The sequence below is a fragment of the Erithacus rubecula genome, assembly GCF_903797595.1.
Source record: "Erithacus rubecula genome assembly, chromosome: 13".
Taxonomy (NCBI): domain Eukaryota; kingdom Metazoa; phylum Chordata; class Aves; order Passeriformes; family Muscicapidae; genus Erithacus; species Erithacus rubecula.
Window position 1 is genome coordinate 12,598,400 of NC_136665.1, and position 20,183 is coordinate 12,618,582.

Consider the following 20,183-nt stretch of genomic DNA (forward strand, 5'->3'; position numbering starts at 1 on the left):
ATGGTTCAGAAAATAAATTATCCTGTTTAAAACATTTGATGGAAAAAACCCTCATTGTTTCAGGTTAACTAAAAATGATTTTTTGTGCATCCATCTATGACATCAAACCATAATTATCGACACAGCTCTAGGTTCTACTGCAATACTCTCAGTAAATATTCACACACAGTTCATCTGCCCTGCCCTGCTGGAGCTGCTAAAATATCACAGGAGTCAGGAAGCAACTGGGAAAGGCTCATACTCCTTGGCTAGGAGAACCTCCTCTGATGCTTGCAGTCAGAAAAAGCAACATTGGCAAGACCAGGGGAAAATCCAAAGCCTATTGGGAAGAATTTATTTGCTGCTGCATCAGAAGATTGAGAAATAAACTTGTGCCTGGGAAAACCAGAGCTTAAAAAAACACCCCACAAAACCCCACAGACCCCACAGACTCTGCTGCTTCTGTCCTTTTCTATGGGTTTAAGCAAGCAGGCTGCAGACAGAGCAGGGTCTGGCCCCAGGGGAGTTCAGATGCAGCAGACAGATCTCCCAGCAGGCTGCAATATGTTCCCAGAAGGTGCAATATCATTCTGAGGCCAAGGAACAGCCTATTAGCTCTGCATGCCATTAATTTTCATGAATAGTTCAATCTGATGCTCACAGGAGCTGTTGGGCATCTTTCCATTTTGTCTCACAGAACCTGGATGAGGGCTTATTTATCTTTTTTCTTCATACCTCACCTCTAAGCCTAAGCAGTTCAGTGCAGCTGTGCAGGTTTCCAGCCCTCTGCCAGGCTCAGTGCCCAGCAGCAGGCAGGATGCTGTCTGCAGGTTGGAGTGATGGCATGTCACAGTCAAAGCTATTCAGGGAGAATTAAACTTCAGGCTTGTTTGACTAAACTTCTGAATTCTCCACAGTTCCCCTGTTTTGCCAGCCTGAAGAAACAGCCCAGCAGGTTCTTGACTCATATGCCAAAATGCCTCCTTCATCCTCCCTGGAACTGGAAATGATTACTAATAGGTATTCTTGCTGAAATGATTTAACATAACGTGCTGAATGAGATCACTAAGTCAGAGTATCTTTTCCTAAGTGACTCTCTCACTGCTTGCCTGAATGCCAGAGGGGAAGGAGGATAGCATGAAGTGAATTCTTTTGCTGGCTTTTTACAAAATCTCATAAATTACTGGAGAACTCACAGTAGGAAGTTTCACTCAGGTTCATTACAGGAGATCCGTGACAGGTCTGGCAGGCAGAGGAGGATGGAGACACAGGGCTTTGGGTTAACCTCTCTCTTTCAAGCTTTCCCCTTTTCCAGGGCTCTCCAGCCCAGGCTGGGAGCTGAAGCTAGGCAGTGACATGAGGTGGGCACCAGAGCAAGGCTGGTGAGGGGCTGGGCACTCTTTGCCCTGCGTGCACAGCCCTGGATGTGCATCACTGTGGCAGCTGCTGCATCAAGTGAAACACAGAATTTGGGGAGGGTGTGCACCACAAAACTCACCTCAGCATGCCAGGGATCTCAGGGTTTCACTGAGGCCAGGCTGCCCTTACCCATCTGAGTCTGTCAGCCTCAAATTACCTTATTGAGGTCAGCACTCCTAACAGCAGTGCAGGGTTTGATTGAGTCTTCCTTTCTGAGAAAGCCCCATCGTCCCTGGCCCAGTACAGCTATTACCTGCCAGCCTAAAGGATGATGAATGTTATTTATATTGCAGTAATGGCCAACCACTCAGTGGAGACAGGACAGGCTGTGCTATGGACTTTTCAAACACCCACTGAATGAGGGCTGCCCACAGATGCCTGGAAGTGCTGAGACTTTTCAGGATAATGTTCCTGAATGTCTTGGACACGATGACCTCCAACAACTGCAGTACTTGTGCTGACTGCAGCACAGGGGGCTGTTCTACAGTAAAGATGTTCATTGATACCAAATTCTTATCAGTCACTGTGACATACTCTTATAATAGCAAAGAACTCATCTACTTCAAAGCAAGCAACTACTTGATAAGAGGCTTTTAAGTTCCTTGATCAAAAAATGTGAAATATAATCTCTTTCAAATCAAACAGAAAACACAGAGGTATAAACTGTTATACTAATGGAAAATTTTCCTAATATTTAGCTGCTATTGTTATGCTGTTCCAGAAATAAAGTGAATCAATGAATAAGAACTACTCAAGATGAAGATGAGAAAAGAAATCTAGCAGTAGTAAAATATGAAGGGCCTGATCCTATAAAAAAAACCCTGTTAGACCAATTTAACTGGCACACTTGTGCACCTTTGCAGGATTAGGCTTCATATAGTTGCAAAGAAATGTATGGACTGATAAACAATAACTTTAGCTGAAGACTGCAGTGAGCCCAGAGAGTGGATAGCTAACACTTCCCAGGAATACACTTGCAAAAAATAGCCCTGCAAAGATGCAGAGGAAATACATTTAAAATATTAAATGCAGATGGTTTTTTACTATTAGTGATTCTCTTTATATCTTGGAAAAATCACACAGTGACTCCTTCCATATGCACTGAGGTAAAAAACCTAAAATATAAAGTGACACATTCTACCAAGAAATGCCTTAGAGAAGGTGCTGTGAAATAAGTGTCAGCCCCTCTTCTATTCCTCCTACAATTAATTTTCCACTACTACAGTTCTAAAAATACATTCAGAAATCAGCAGACATTTGTGTCCATCAGATACCTGACTAAAATGCAAGTGCTAAGAAACACCTTACCTTTAAACTCTTTACACTTAAAAGCTGCTTTGGACAGGGCTGTGTCAGAGCTTCATGAAGATCTCAGAGCCCAGTGCACAGACTGAGCAGGAACAAGCTGATATGATTTCTTTGCCTTTTTAATCAGATGGTCACTCCAAAACTGAATGGGAGAAATTAAGCACACAGGGAGAAACTGCAAGAACTTTCTGGGTGTCTCAGCTCTAGAAGTCTCCTAAGAGGTCAGATGTCTCAACATCTGAGAATTCCTTTCCCTGTCAGACACTAAGAGCAGTGGGATTTATCAGCAATCTGCTGAGCATACACAGATGACAACTGCAGAGCTTGGAGAGCTCAAAGGCATTTACAGATAGAAAGGGGTTTGCAAAAGCCATGTTGAGCCAGAGCTGAGTCCTGGAGCCTGTGCAAATTGCTCCCAATTGCTGTTAAACCTTCAGCTGTGGTAGTTAAACCAGGCACTGCAACATGCACAATTTATCCTAGGTGTGCTTTACAGTTGCACAGACTGTTTGAGAGAGGCTGATCAGCCTCCATGCCACATTTTACAAGGAAAAGGCTGCTGGGATGATTTTGGAAGGTGGTCTTTGCTGCCTAAAATACAACTCCATCTATCACTCAAATACATGGAAATGAAGTGTCGTTTACGAACAGGTTTTGGATTTTTAAAGTACAATTTCATGAAAAATAGATTTAAAGCTTTCTCCAGCACCCACATCTCACCTAATGGTACTTTATTCCTCATCAATTTCCAGCCTGTTGCCCCTCCATGATCTACATATCTTCCTAAATCTTTTAAAGTATCTTCTTGTCAAAAGGATATGTATGACTTGCTGACATCACACAGAGATGCATTATATCAAACTGTTTTTGCTGTACTGACATAAGCTCCAGATTATTTCCAAAGTCAGCTGTATTTTCAATAATTTGTCCCTTTTTCATTTTTCAAAATAGCTTTATTCACGTATGATAGCAAATTGCTCAAGTCCCTCTATCCTCAATCCAGACAGTGATAGAACTCGGCACCAAACTTTTTATAGCAGCAAATGTGTTTTTGTTTCCCAGGCATCCTAAAAAAAATAAATCTTTCTTCAGCTACAGTCTGTACAAAAGTGTGCTAGCTCTGTGGTGTTCAAGAATAGCTAGTTAGACTCTGAGGCTATGAATTCTTCTGCAGAAAGATACATTATCACATCTATGTCTAAATATTTATGCTTCCTGTTTGCTAAAAGCAACACCTACAATCCCTATAATTGGAAATGACAAAATAAAAAAGAAATTCTTCCCCAATTTGCCACTCTTTTGCATCTAACAACACTAAATATATAGCCTAGTTCATTAGTTTTGCCTGTTTCTGTTCAGCTACAACAAGGGAGAAATAATTGTGTTAAAAATGAAGCAAATGGAACTGTAAATATGACAGAAAGAGATTGGATGGGTTGATGCAGCACCTGAAACCCTTTAACACACATGGAAAGGAAAAGATCATAGAGCCATATAGTCATTGAGGTGGAAAACACCTGTAAGACCAGTGAATGGAACCATTAACCCAGCACTGCCAAGCCCATCACAGCCCTGGGAGCCCCATCTACACATCTCTAAAACCTCCAGGGATGCTGGCTCCACCACTTCCCTGAACAGCCTTTTCCAGTGCCTGACAGCCCTTTGGTGTTAACTTCTGCCTCATTCAACTGCTTTTAATCACCACACCAGCAAAGATTGCCATCATTTATTTCCATTGGATCTCCTTGCTCAGCAGTCTCATTAAGGTTTTACCCTTATTAGTGGGGTTTTCAGACACTGCACTTCATATAACTTGTCAGTAATGCTTTCTTCTCCATTTTTGCATAGTTAGGTAATTGACAAATTTTAAAACACACCACCATTTTTTGTGAGTAGGGACTTGTCATCATGTAGATATCACAAAGGAAAAAATACAAAAGCAGAAAATGTCATGGTGTCTCTTTCAAGCAGATGGTATTGCAGTAGCACTGAACAAGTTTATATTAATTACTTTTAGAAAGAGAAGGAGATGTCATATTTCAGATAGAGGATCCTACCAAACTCACAAAGAACAAGCTGTAAATTTAACAATAGTGAGATTTTTTTCATAGAATCATTGTGACAGCTGTCAAGCTGGGGAAAACTTTTTGTTAATGCCAGTACAATTGTTCATTTAAACAAAAGCCAGTGATTCAGTCACACTGGAACAGCTCATGAGCTGAGCTCTGCTGCACAATCTGCACACATGCAGATATTCCATCTATATGCAGAGTTGCTCTTTCATTTTCATCTTTGGGGCTATAGTGTGATTTGTCCAAAGCTGAGCAGAGCCCTACAAAAATCAGGCCAGAAGGCAATTTGTGATTGAGTTGTAACAAGCTGCCTGTGTTTTCTCTGGTTGGGAGGGGGAAGTTTGGTACTCCAGGCAAGCAGCAAGTGCAGGACACCCTCCCTGCATGCCAGGCTGACCTGTGGTCACCCTATTTCCTTGTGACCTCAAAATAAGGGAACACAGCTATTTGTAGAGATGCACCCTGTCTGCAGTGACAGACCAAAGTGCCAAAGGTGTCAAAGCTTCCTCCCTCAGAGAGGGAGCTCACAAGGAAATCCCAGTACAGATCTTGGTGCTGTAACAGGATCTTTGCAAGCAATAAAAATGCAGAGATCCCATCCCTCCACCCATGGAATGGCCTGGACCATCAAGGCAATTAACAAACAGCAAAACCAACTCTGAAGAAGAAATGGAATGTAACTCTTACCTCCTCGTAGATATCATCATTCCTGCTGAAGTCTCCAGCCCTCCTTGGCAGCACGTGGACATGAACATGCTGAAAACGTGAAACAAAATAATGGTGATTATCAAGTTCATGACTTTCCTTTCTGAACTTTCAACATTATTCTCAACACACACAAGCAACTGTGCACAGGCTCCCACAGCATTATTTTCAGAGGAAAATACATTAACCTGTTCCATAACTGTATCTCAACTCTTTGGAGAATATAAAAGATGAAAAACATGAGAGAGCAGCCCTGGTGTATTATATGAGCTTCAGAGTGAAATGCCTGGAAGTTTAGGGGCTCTGTGGAATTATTCATAGTTGTCAGTCAGAGACATATTTAGCCACAGCTTTGAAATAACAATGTCCCTCGGAACTGAGTGTTGTGTCTTTGGAATAGATGTGATGGGAGGTGCTGGGGAGCTTGTGGGGGCAGCCTGGGCTCAGGGCTCCCTGTCTGGGCACAGAGCAGCTGCTGCCACCCCACAGACAGCACGAGGGCACAAAGGATGACAGAAGGGGACAATGCCTCTCACAAGGTTAACAAGAGCTTTATGTTTCCTTTCCTCCCTTGAGGCTGTAGCCCAAATATAACAACTGAAGCCTGTGGGGGCACAAGACTCCTGCTGGGGACACACCTGCAGGGACAGAGTGCCAGGTGGCCCAAAACCTGTGGGGCACAAGGATTGTGAGCCCAGTTTGGCAGAGCCCTGTCCCTCTCCTGGCACAGGACCATGGCCCATGGGGTAGCAGAGCTGCACAGGCAGCTTTGGGAAGGAGGTGAATGCTGATGTGTTTTCATCAAAAGTGCTGAGGTGATCTGGGGAAAACAAACAAAACTATGGGCAAGAACACAAATATATGATTTGGCACCTTAATGTTGTGCTATTACTATTATCTTTTTTTTTTTCCCCTGACACTGTCTTCGTATCATAAAGGAAGGGTGATGCAAGATCTTCAAGACCCAAACTCTAGTGGGAAAAATACTTCTCTGCAGTAAGTTCAGCTACTAACAACATTGCAAGGCAATATTTTTCCCTTTGTCTTTTGTCTTTCACTCTTGAGTAAAGAAAAACAACAACTGAGAATAATTCTTCAGGGGAAAAAGTCCCAACACCTCAGTGAGGAGAGGCAACAAATAATCTGAGTGATAGATCACAGTTATGCATCTTCAGATCTTTTTAGATGGTGCCTAAATCCTTAAAAAAAAAAAAAAAAAAAAGTCTATATCAGAAACAGCACCAAATCGTTTGCATAGAATTTAGATCGCTTGCACCTGATTCAATTTGATGAGGCAGAAATCAGCTGAAACTCCTGCACCACATGGAAACATTCTCAAAACACGGCTTAAGTCTATAATGAAATATGAAATCTAAAAAGGTTTTCTTAGCCTATTTGTAAGAAAATTCAAACACACCTATATTGTGTTAGCTTCTATCCATAATAACATTTGCTCAGTGAATAAAATGAAAACACAAGGATGTTTCAGTTAATGAAATATTCTGAATATCACGCTATTTTTTTTCACAGCTTTACCCTCGAGAAACCGAATATGTGATTTCTTATTCTTATCATTATCCACAGCTTTCACTGTATTCAGACTAGAGATGAGGGTGACTCTTGAGGGTCAAAAACTGTGTTTTTGAGTAATATATCAGTGATAGTGTTCTGATAGTGTATTATACTAATATATCATAAGAGCGAAAGTGCTCCTGTGATGTATTAGTGCAATGTATCATCTGAACATCACTGCTCCTATGATGTATTGCTCAAAATCACAAAGCAACTTTAAAGACTGTCTTCAGTAGCCCTAGGCCTGAAATTTCACTTTTGGACAGACTTTCAAGAAAAATAAAAGTGCAGATTAAAGTTTGCAGGGATACTGTAAAATTTCACTACTGTCTCACACCTGTCGTTCTCATCAGATTTTAAATTTATTCATAAGAAGAGAGTCAGTTCACCTGCCAGTCAGTTTCTTTCTCTTCTGCTACAAGGAATCATAGCTTTGCTAAAAGTATCAATTTGCAGGAATTTCTCTTGATGATATACATACAATCTAATATCAGCTGTCAACAACCATATTCCTCAGAAGTTTAGCCACCTCTAAGCATAATTTTTATCTCTGGTGCAGAATGCTCCAGGATGCACACAGGAGATCTGTATACCCGTGACAGACAATTTGGAATATCAGAAAACACGCAGGGATGGAGTCCAAAGCTCAGTGCAGAGATGCTGCACTGCAGATGCACAGACCAGCACAGCAGGTAATGAATGAGCCTAATGTCATCTTCTACCCAAAATGGGCTCTTACGATCAGTGTGGGAAAAAAAAAGAAGAAAAAGTGTTTATGACAGCATATGGGCCACTTGGCACCAGTGGGGATGTTCTCAGGGCTTAGTCACCTTTACTACATGCATTATGTTCTCACACACTGCCAGGCTGCTTGGCAGAATCCATCAGCTGCACCACAAAACTAACAAATATTCCCAAGGTTTGAGCTAACAACAATCAATTTCAAAGAGAATAATTTTTTTCCAGTCATCCGTTTTTCTGTTGGTTTGTTTGGGTTTTTTTAATCCTATGTATGAAAAGTAAACAAATATCTGGATTCTCCCCACTGTTTGTGCAACAGAAACAAACAGGATCAACAGCAGTACCTCACATATTTCCCTTCTTTTCAGTTTTACCAAGAAATACAAGCAGCACAGCTGTGGCTGCAGTAGTCAGAAAAACAGGGAGATTTCTCACCTTCTCTAATCTGCCTTTCAGCTTCTGGCCTTCTCAACTCAGAGTGATACTTTGATTCATTAGGAGATCTTTAATTGATCATTTTTACTCCTTAGTACCATTTGTTACTGCTAAAGCCTCAATCCACCAAGGCACTTAAGCACCAGCTCAATTTCCAACCTGTGAATTGGTTCAGTGGGAATATTCACATCCCAGATGTTTTGTTTATGTCTCAGTGTTTTGCATCCACTGATGGCTACAGGGAGGTCTCCCTAAATGGCAGGAGCAAAAATTAACTTCAAAGTGCCCACAAATTAAAGTTGTTTCCTTTCATTTGTTTTCCAAGCAAAACAAAACCCCACATATCCAAAACAATGCGGTCAATTTCAGTCAATTGCAAATGACTGAAATATGTCAGAAGCAAACAAAACATCGGGATGCTTATTTATTTATTTATTTATTTTTTAGCCAAATAAATAGATTTAGGCAAATCTTTCATTGAAACACTGCTTTAACATCTGAACATTGACCAAAATGGTCAAAATAAAGCATTTCAATTTTTTTTTCCCCAGTTATTGTGGGGATCCTCATGCCTGGTGGGTGGCAGCCTCATCACATTCAGTAGGCTGTGTTCAATCACCATTAATGGTATTTCATTTTTTCCCTAAAAAATTGCCTTCCCCTCATTTTGCATTATTTTGATTAATAAGCAAGGAAAGCAACACACAACAGCCAAGACATTTACATTAATGGACCAATCAATATCACCCACATCAGGGAAAGAAAATGCAGGCACACACTTGCATGGCTTAGCTCCATTCCCTGCTGGTCAGGCACTGATGGAGGAAGCAGGACACTGTCACTGGGTGTGACATTGGTGACATTGTGAGCATGCAGCAGAAGTCCCCAGGTGGGGGATAGTGTGAGTTAAAGATGCCTGAGCCCCATTTGTTGCTTCTGATCCTGGGGGCAATATTTCCACTCAGGGATATCTAGAACAGCAGTAGCTGGAAAAAGGCTGTGGGAGCTGGAATTTATAGGACCTTCAAAATTAAAATTAATATCTAGGGTAGGGACTGCAGCCCTCCTGCCTTGCACTGTAAATAAAATCTGTTTGAGAAACTCCTAATGCTGAGAATTATCAAGTGATGCAGAATCACTTGTAAGAGAAAGTTTTTTGAGACCTTTATACCCAGAATGACAAGAGCATTAGAAAATGCACTGCAAGGAACAAACCTGTAGTGCCATGGGGAACTAATGAGCCAGAGGCAGGGTGTGATGCCTCTGGCCTCCCACTGCAGCAAGAGGATGCTCTGATGAGCCCCATGGCATTCCAGCCAGGAGTGTGGGAGCACAGGGCTGCTCACGGGCACTCTGCAGCACGATCCCACCACTGCCAAAATCTGGCTGCAGCACAGGCATTTGTGGGATTACACAACTAAAGCTGCTCTCCAGTGATACCAGGCCTGCAAAATGCCCAGAAAGTCTCAGCAAAAAAAGACCTGGGGCATGTGTTTTTGGAGAAATAAGCATTCAAGTGAGGTGAGTTTTACTTCAGCACTCAAGGCCATGCAGAAAGCAATGTTCCTGGTTACAGCTGGTTTTATATACTGAATTATGGTCAAATTACCAATATGTCACCACTGCACTGGATTTAAAGTGAAAATACTAGACAAAAATAGACACTGAAAGAGATTTCCCTGGTAGACCAGAACAGTGAAGAGCAGATGACCCTGCCACACAGCACTGAGGAGGACATGGGCAGCGCCTGCAATAATTCATGGACATTATGTTGTGTTCTGTTCATGCAGCTGCTGTGCTGGTTAGCAGAGCAACACAGCTCAGCTTGCAGCTGAAAGGGAGATAACAGTCTGTACATGAGCTGCTCAGCACCCAGGGTCTATTAGCAATAAATGTTCTTACAGCATGAATACATAAAAATTGGGAAAGTGTCACACAACCCTGAGGGCAGGGAGGCTTCAGAGGAAGAGGAAGGGCTGTTGGATCCCACCACTGCTACAAAGGGCTGTTCCCCCTGCCCTGCAAAAGGAGAACAAGGCTGAGCTGTGCCTTCACACAGCACAACCAGATGTCTTTCAGCAGCCTAACCCTTTTCCTTGCTACTTTTCATTCTTTCTACAGTCAAAGCTTGGCAGTTGTGGGTTCTGATGGTGCAGCAGGACAGGAAAAGCTGTGATCTGCTGTGGTTGTGGCCAGGCAGGAGGAAGGGCAGGCAGGGAATCAGCAGCTCCAGGCAGCCAGACCAGCTGGCCAGGAGACACTCAGTTTGCTGGGAAAAGGGATGGTGGTTTCACATAAGGCTTCACTTGCTGCAAAGTGCCCTGTCCATTATTACAGAGACAGGGGCTTCCAATGGGAGGCTGTGATAATGCTTCTTCTAAACTACCAGATTAACTGTAGAAATTCCAAACTAATAACCATTCTCCAAGTAAGACTGTTAGTGGGTGATAAAGAAAACCAACCATAATACAGAGATAGCCACATGAAAAATAGGGCAATTTTGTCCTCTCTGTAAACTGGGCTTCCATGGAGCCCTTGTTTGCTATTCTTGATTAACTGCTCAATTGTCCCTGTTAGAGAGTTATTCCATGGAAAGCCCTGCCTGTATATCCACAGCTCATTAGTGGAAAACGCTCCCTCTGCTGCTCCTGAAAATCCAGCGTGTCACCAGCCACAGGCACACCTGGTACAAATGCTCTCTCTAGGCTGAAAGCCCACTTCCAGTTGGGAAGTTCTGGAAAAGACATCTTTGTGGGAAAACAGTTCCTATTCAGTGAGTATTTATGAATTCTTCATGTTTTTCCAAGTCCTGAATTGGTTTGAGATGGAGAAAAAAATTATATATTGTTTTAAAAAGCACTATCCAACATCAGGGAAAGAGTTTTGGACAATTAAAACACTCAGTTTTCACAGCCTTCAAAATTATTGCCAGCATTAGTACTGCTTTCACCCCCTTCCCCCCATTTCAGGAGTTATAAATTAGTCAAAGACAAATCACTTTAAAGGAGCTAATTTTTATAAAATAGTAAAAATGACAGCAAACTGCTTGAACTCGTTCCTTTCCTACAAAACTGCCCCATTTCTAAGAGTCAGCACTTTCTTTTCCAGCTTTACTAAAGCCTTGTGCACAAGGCTGTACAGATGCAGGCCCTTGGCATCTCCTCCCCTGCTCTGCTCATGCACCCTTAGGAGGGAAAAGAGAATTTTTCATTTTGAATGTTTTTGATCAGGACCCACACTTATGCCATGGATTTGCCTCTGGAAGAGTAAGTACTAAGATACTTGCTCAGGACAGAAAATACATACTTTGGAAAGCAACAAAATTAAGAAAATGTGCAAATGTATCAGAAGCCAAACCAAGTGGGGGACTTGCAGCAAAGTACATCTTTAAATGTCTAGATTCAGAAATGTGCAGATTCAGCATTCTCAATAAATAATGCATTTGTCAACTGCTATGAAGTTTAAAGAAATGAGCTGTGGGTGAGCTAGAAAAGGGATGTAGATCTCCTGAAAACAAGCACAGAAAGATTTTTTTTAACCCACTTGATATCTGTAGTTATAACTTCCGCGGCTGAAGGCAACTTTAGCATTTGCAAGAGAAGTGCCAACCCCTCACTTTCATCCTCAAACCCAAGAAAACTGGCACAATGAGGGTAACAGGCCTGTTTGTTGGAAGTGGTGATCCCAATGTACATCTCTTGAACACCTCTTAAGAGATCCTCTGAAAGACAGCAAATGAATAAACTAACTGGAAATAAAGGTTGGTTGATTCTTTGAACTTGTGTTTCCTGACCTCTAAGCTGGTCTGCAAGTCTAGGAATGGGGGTCCCAGCCTGTGGTAGGAAGGTCAGGCCAAGGACCGTCCCCTGCCATTATCCATTGTCCATCCCTTACAGCACTCACAGGGAAGGATGGGCAGACCTGCAGGAGCAGCATCCATTACTCTGCAGAAACAACCCAAAACCCTGGCAGTCCCCAGCCTTTTATACAGATGGGAATGACAGTGAAGGAACCTCTGAAGTTATTTTGGAAGGTGTTACATGCTCAGAGCACATGCCTTGAGGCCCTGTGCCTTTGCCTTCCCTCAGAGTCACTTTGCCCAGGTATTTTTGTGCAAATTTGGGGTTGCTGAGATGCAAATGAAAGCACAAGTGCATTTCCCCTCACCTCTGATCTTTAGTTAAGTCTTGATAAATGCACATTGTTTGAACACTTGTGATATGTATAATTAGGGTTCTTTAATTTATGTTTCAATAAAATGTTCTATAATAAACATTTACTGCTCTTTGAATAAACATTTAAATGAAGCTCCTAATGGGGGTTACATGTTTCGAAGCAGTTCATGGCTTTGCTGAAGTCTCTGCCTATATTTAATGAGAGTCATTTCCATAATCTGTGCATTATTGCTTAAGCCTCCCTTTAGGAATATTTTACAAAGCAAAATTGTGTGAAATATTATCAGCCAAAAGAGAAAATGCTAAGAGGATTATCGAATTGTCCTGTTAAAGGGACAGCACAAACTTTCATTTTCCCCCTGAGATGCCAACACTGTAATTATATAAAATGTGCTTACTAATCATCACACCGGTGTGTTTTTACTGGGCTTTTCCCACAGAGACCCAGGCTAAATTAAAAGCATGGGAGACCCCTGAAAGGTCTGATATGAAGGGCAATATAATGCTAATTTACTTTCTGATATTAATAAGAGGAAGGACCAAATCTCCCAGGCAAACCTTGTGGATGTCGAGGAACATCCAGCTCCATCAGAGCAGCTGAATTCTGTGCAAAGCTGTGCTCAGCTTCTCCCATGATGGGGCCTGCAGCTCCACAATTAACACCCAGGGTCTCATCCCCATTTGGCTGAAACTTCCTCTCATTTTCTCACTGACTCCAGAAATGGCAGGACTCAGAATCCCACATGAGATATAAAGCACACTAGGTCAAAGGGAAGATTATTGTTGGAATACAGAGGGTTTTCAATTCTCTGGAGCCTCTGCAAGAATACAAACACCTGTAAGATATTTCTTCCATATGTCTGAGTACATTTGAGGAGAGCATAAAACTGAAATATATCTTCTCTGCTCTAGCAGGGAATAAGAGCATTATAGCAGCAATGGCCCACTCCCCCTTTAATGCAGGGAGTAGGGGAGAGAAAGAGAAGATAAATCAGGAATGTATGTGACAGGAGGAAGACAAGCCTTACATACCAGTTATTCTGAGAGGGAAATCATTATCTCTAATTTTTGTGGCTATTTTGTGGTCCTTTTAGACAACTGCTGCAATCTTTTCTATGAATCCTATAGAATGATGAAAAGGTTCCTGCAGAATACTGTCTCTGCCTCCTCTTTCATTATTTAAAGATATGTATTGGATTTGTGTGGCCAGGTTTAGGTAGCAGGGGGGCTACAGGGGTGGCTTCTGTGAGAAGGTGCCAGAAGCTCCCCCCAAGTCCAGTGGGGCCAATTCCTGCAGCTCCAGGATGGATCCACCACTGGCCAAGGCTGAGCCCACCAACAACAGGGGTGGGGGCTCTGGGAAAACAGATTTAAGATGGGGGGGAAAAACTCTTGTGCAAAAGCAACTAGAGCCAGAGAGAGAAGTGAGACGTGAGAGAAAGAGCCCTGCAGACACCAAGGAGGGGCAGGAGGGGCAGGAGCTGCTGCAGGCAGAGCAGCAGCAGCTGCTGCAGCCCCTGGTGCAAAACATGGTGAGGGAGCTGTGCCTCTGCTGCCTATGCAGGATCACAGGGGGATGGGATGCACAAAGAAGGCTGAGATCTCATGCCAAGCCCATTCTGGAGCAGGTTTATGGGTATCCTGTGGGAGGGAAGTGTGGGGGAAAGAGCAGCAGAGACAAGCAGGATGAACTTACCACAGCCCCCATTCCCCATCCTCCTGTGCCACTGGAGGGGAGGGGGGATGGAAAATCAGGAGTGCAGTCAAGCCCAAGTAGAAGGGAGGGGTAGAGGGAATCTGGATTTAAGATTTGGTTTTATTTTTCATTACCCTCCTCTGATTTGATTGCTAATAAATTACAGGAATTTTCCCAAGCCAGGTCTGTTTTGCCAATGACAATAAATGGTGATTGATGTCTCCCCATCCCTATCTGTGCCTACAAGCCTGTCCAGTCGAGGAAGGGCATTGATAGAGTGACTTTGGTGGGTAGCTGGTGTCCAGTCAGGGCCAGCCCACCACAAGATGGAAGAGAGGTGCTGCTGCACTGAGAAAGAAATGGTTTCTGAGGATGGCAATGTGATCAAGTTCAAAAGTTTCTGTGGAGGATGAAATGCATTCAAGCCACGCTGCTCCTCATCACAGAATCCATCAGTGCTAAAGGAGATTTCCAAGGCTCTGTGTCAGTACTTTATACCCTTAAGAATACATTTCCCAGGAGCTAGCAAATATCTCAGTGCATACCTGTAGCACTCACTAGACTGTATTTAGTTCTTTATAATATTAAAATTATATATAGCAGCTATGGGTTCCAAAACATGGGCTGTTTCCCTGTTTTATTGCCGAATGTGCACATTCATCACTAAGGTTTAGCTGCTTCAGTTAAACCTTTTAAATGTAAATTATTTTCTGTTATAAAAAGCTGATTGTGGGAGTTTTAGTATTTCAAAGATGGTAATTTATGTGACTGGAACAAAATAAAACATTCAACAGAAACAGAATTTTACTTGATCAGAAACACTTTTATGTTTCAGTATAGTTTTCTTTTCATATTTTTCTCCTGCAGCAGTGGCCTCTGTCTTTCAATTAGCTTGAAACATAAGATCTTACATAAAACCATAATTTAATGCTATTTGCATATGCCTGATTTCACAACTTCTTTGCCTCTCATTTAAAGTATTTTTAAGGTATCATGAACCAATGCCTGAAATTTCTTATGCAACTACTCAGGTGTTCACCTCTCAACAGTCCACAGAAACCTCTGGGGAAGCAGTATCAGTTTCCAAAAGCCCCTCAGCATTTTCTCCTCCCCTGTCACCTCAAACCATTTCAATGACACATCAGTGAGGCAGCTGAAAATGAAGAAAGCAGATTTTCAGCCTGTAGCATATGACAGCAGGTCAATCCCATTTTTCTTTAACTTACTTCCCCCACCCAATGTTGAATTTGGGATACAAAACAGCCTCCTTGAAAATCAGACTTCATAGGGCACCTACAACATCACCCAAAGGGGTCTGAAATCCCTGCAACAACTCCTTGGCTCCAGCAGCTGTTGGATCAGGCTTTGCAGAACACTGTGGGAGCAGCACTGACACCTTTGAAAATTCTGACAACAGCCCATACAGACCAACATCCTCTCCCAGGCTATCGATGCAAAAGTACTCTCATTTTTAACTTCCCAAATAACTAGGATTTTTCTCACCATCTTTCATAATCTCCAACCCTGCTTCAGTTCTCCTTCTGCTCAAGCCAGTCGTAAACCATTAACTTCAGCTGAAGTCCTTCCTGGTTTGACTGAATCTGGCAAACAGATGTGCTAAAAATGGCAAAGGATGTATAATAGTACATCCACAAACTTCATCAAACTTCACCAATAGAGTGCAAATAAAATGCACTCCATTGCCTTTATTCATTGTGTAATATTTTCAAGTTAAGTTATAAAATGTACCAATATCCCTCTCTCAAACATTTTATTAACTTCTTAAAGTACTTTTGTAAGCCCTTATGTGGCAGGCACCATCTGCACAGCTCCCACCTAAGTGTGGTGAATGGCTGCAAGGCCAACACTGATAAACACACAGAAATGCATCTCCCATTGACCGCTTGCTAAAACAAGAACTCGATCATTTTAACTTACCAATTCAATTACAGAAATGTATTATTGATTCAACCTTTCTTCATATTCATGAGCTGGCTAGAGAGAAGAGTGAATTGTTCTGCTTAGTACACTTTCACCTTGATAAACATGAATTACCCTAATTGGGAAAGAAGTTATTTCAAAATTGTTTAAATCCACAGATTCCTTTCAACAGGGAGCTTTGGTGGATTTGTAACACATGCTGGCATCTGCCAGGAACCCAGCTGCAACCACCAGACTTGCTGTCCTGGAGACCTTTCAAGAGACACTTTGTCCAAATGGACTTTGACTGTGACGAGCAGGGCCATATGGGCAGAGGGGGAGCAGAGGTGAGCAGTCTGTGATTACGTCCCTAAGTCGTTTAACCTTCAGAATTACCATTCCACACACTCTGCCACCCAACAGGAGGCTGTACAAGCAGGTAAAAAGATAGATGTCTATTCTTAATGACTATTTAGGAGACTGCTGAGCTCTGGTCTGTGTCCATGTTGGTTCAGTTCATTAATGCAATTAACCAACAATCAATCTTTTTAAATTAGTTACACAAAAACAGCTACAGCCAGATCAACTGGCATGAAAGTTAGGTCACGGTCCATTTCTGAACGATTTAACATCCACACTGGAACAGAAGACAGGGCATTGAAGCATCAGAAACTGGAGCCAAATTCCTCTGATGCCCTACAGCTTAATTAAAGTGTGTAAAACTTGTGCATCTGCCTTGGTCTTATTTGCATGGCCTTCTGTGCATGCAGCTCAACACCTTGATGATATACAAACTGCTCAGAAGAAAACAGGGAGGGAGGGAGGGAGGGAGGAAGTATTTAGTAATGAAGGAATTTAAATAAATTTAAACAGTGTAAGTTTATGCAGGACTTGAAACTGTACTTTAACTGCAGTCTCATGATTCACCAGTGGCTGTTCACAGAATAAAATGAAAACAGAAGGAGCTGCAGTCACTATTATTGTCTTTTCCCTTTCCTTGGGCTAGCAAAAGACTAGCAGAGCAAGCTGGATTTTCACGGAGCACAAAGGTTACCTGTGAGGTGTTACAGCACAGCTCCACCAGCAGCCTTGCAAGCTGATCTGCTGCCCTGGGATCAGAGCTGTGAGCAGCTTGGAACTCCGGCTCACAGCCTGACTCCTTTCCCTTTCCCCTGGGGGCTGGGGAAGGATTTGGTTGGCCTGAACCTGGTGCAGTGAGCTGTTCACAAGGATGGCCGGAGGTTGCTGAGGTGACCGAGCCCTGCCCCGCAGCGCAGACAGCAGCACTGCAGAGCTTGCCTGGGGCTGCAGAGACTCACCTGGGGCTGCAGAGACCCACCTGGGGCTGCACACACCCACCTGGGGCTGCACGGACACACCTGGGGCTGCACACACCCACCTGGGGCTGCACACACCCACCTGGGGCTGCAGAGACCCACCTGGGGCTGCACGGACACATCTGGGGCTGCACACACCCACCTGGGGCTGCACACACCCACCTGGGGCTGCACAGACCCACCTGGGGCTGCACGGACACACCTGGGGCTGCAGAGACCCACCTGGGGCTGCACGGACCCACCTGGGGCTGCATGGACCCACCTCGGGCTGCAGAGACCCACCTGGGGCTGCAGAGACCCACCTGGGGCTGCACACACCCACCTGGGGCTGCACACACCCACCTGGGGCTGCAGAGACCCACCTGGGGCTGCACGGACACACCTGGGGCTGCAGAGACCCACCTGGGGCTGCACACACCCACCTGGGGCTGCACACACCCACCTGGGGCTGCAGAGACCCACCTGGGGCTGCACGGACACACCTGGGGCTGCACACACCCACCTGGGGCTGCACACACCCACCTGGGGCTGCACAGGCTCGCACTGCTCGCTCATGCCCTGCTCACACTGCTCACCCGTGTCCTGCTCACCCGTGTCCTGCTCGCCCGTGTCCTGTTCACCCGTGTCCTGCTCACCCGTGTCCTGCTCGCCCGTGCCCTGCTCACACTGCTCACCCGTGTCCTGCTCACCCGTGTCCTGCTCACCCGTGTCCTGCTCGCAGGGCTGGGCTGGGCTGGGCAGGTTCTGCTCAGGACCCTCTGCCCCGAGCCTGCGAGGCCGAATCCCGCAGGGGGCTCGGTGCGGGAGCGCTGTCAACCTGCTTTGACGCTCATAGACAATTTCTTTCCCAACCCTTTAAGCTGAACCTGAACTAAAATGCTTTCAGTTTCCCCAAAAGGCCAAGTTTGCAACTCCGCCGTATGTTTGTCCATTAAGAGAGCATCTGGCTCCTTTTAATCCCTTGCACTAACGGAGTTGATCCGATTGCTTCCTCCGGAGACACGACAGCACAGGCACTGCTGCTGAATGCCTGCCATGAAACCGCGATCTTCCTCCTAAATCCACCGTGAAACGCGTGGGCGAGAGGCTCCCTGCGATGCAGGAGAGCACAGCACTGCCTGGCTGGGAGCCTGCAATGGCTGAGCACATTCCTCACTCCTTCCCTGGCCAGAACAGCATTGAAGGTGTCAGGATCAGACCCACAGACTCCCCTTGGGCGAAGTGTGAAACACCCGCCCGGTTTCCACTTCTGTGAAATCAGGCGACTCGGCTGGTGCAGCAGAAAAGGACTGGGAATTGGGGCAGATGGGGAAGGATGCCTGCTCAAGTTTCATTATGAAAGCTGTGTGTAAATTAGCATGACTGGAGGGGGAAAAGAAGGCAATTCCAGGAGACCAAGGAGGAATATGCAACCTGTCACTTAACACTCCCCACCCTCTGCTGTGTTTCTGCCAGAAAACCACCAGAGCAGGAGCCTCCGGAAATGAAACTGAAGGAGACATAAGTGAATTTAAAACTAATAACAGCAAGAAACTTTAATGAAACTCTCTCTGACTAGCTAGAGCTGATTTTCTCATATAGGATTTTCTGGAGCTTTCATAACTCTGCACTCAAAAACCATTCTCAAAAGTTGCAGGCAGCATATTATCACTTTGTGCCTCTGTGAACACAAACGCACCTTTTCTGCAGCACACGTATAACAGCAAAATGTCAGGAGCCCATCACAGCAAACTCTTGATTCATTACCAGAGTGATCTCTATTTTCTTGGCATAAATGCAATTCTACATCATTGCTCTAAGATATAAATGCTGCTAATTGTAACTGGGCTGCTTCTGTAGCTGGAGGAGCAGGTTGCAGGAGCTGGGGGAGTGCAGATCTTGCCCCAGTACAGCTCCCAGTTTGGTCTGGGTCTGCACTCCACACACTGAGCAGGCAGCCTGAGCTATCCATGGTTTTTAGTATCTAACATTGCTGCCAGAGTCAAAAGCAAGCTGCAATGCACAAGGAATACAAAATAGAAACCTAGAGGGCAGGCAAAACTTTCATAAATTCAGTTCATCTACCAACATCGAAAGAATTAGTAATCAGAGAAAGAAAGCTACAGAAGTGTTAACATTAATTCTACTCTGCTACAAGCCACGTGGTTAACACCATGACACCTTACCATTTACTGAGGGAGAGCTATTTATTTATGTAACCTATAGCTCACATTTAAATAATTAGTCTGCCTGATAAATTTTAGAACTTGCAATCTGTGTGCCATGTTTGCATAAGCACAGCATATTTAATGCAGGTATGATTGTTTAACACCTCCAGCATCACATTAAAGAGTTTCATATAATTAGCAGAGTTGGGCACTCCAACTTTCAGGCCAGTTACACATTAAAAAAAAGGTGCTAGTTTTACAGTGTGAAGCTGCTGCTCCAGAAATGTAGTCTGCACTCCTAACAAGGGATGTTCAGAGAGCAATATGTGCTGCCTAGGAATAAGCAAATCAGGTCAGCTAAGACTGGACTTGATCCAAAGCTCCCCTCAAACCTTCTGTTATCTCCGAGAGTCTGAAGCTCCCCAGATCAGTCTGCAGTCTTTGGTTTTCTTTCAGCCCACCAGGAGCAAAGGCCTGAATTTTAGAGGTGCCAACTACTTGTTCCTCTCTCCAGCATCAGAAGCTCAATGTTCCCTACAGCCAGGTGCCAGGATGCCACCTGCAGACAAGCATTTTTACATGAGGGCACATTTCTAGAAGGTGAAGGTAACACTCCTGGGGTGCTGTTCTGCATGCAGCAGTTCTGACTCTCTAATAAGCAGCAGCAGCTACATAGG

At 44.0% G+C, this 20,183-nt stretch overlaps 1 protein-coding gene across 1 annotated transcript in view; it reads right to left on the reverse strand.

The window, feature by feature from the left end:
• The window catches only part of FHIT (fragile histidine triad diadenosine triphosphatase), a gene marked incomplete at its 5' end in the record, with an annotated part of 388,529 nt that overhangs the window by 76,900 nt on the left and 291,446 nt on the right, over positions 1-20,183 (reverse strand). Inside the window, 1 exon segment of the mRNA XM_079316712.1 lies at positions 5,466-5,534. Within this exon segment, the coding sequence (XP_079172838.1) occupies positions 5,466-5,534 (69 nt within the window).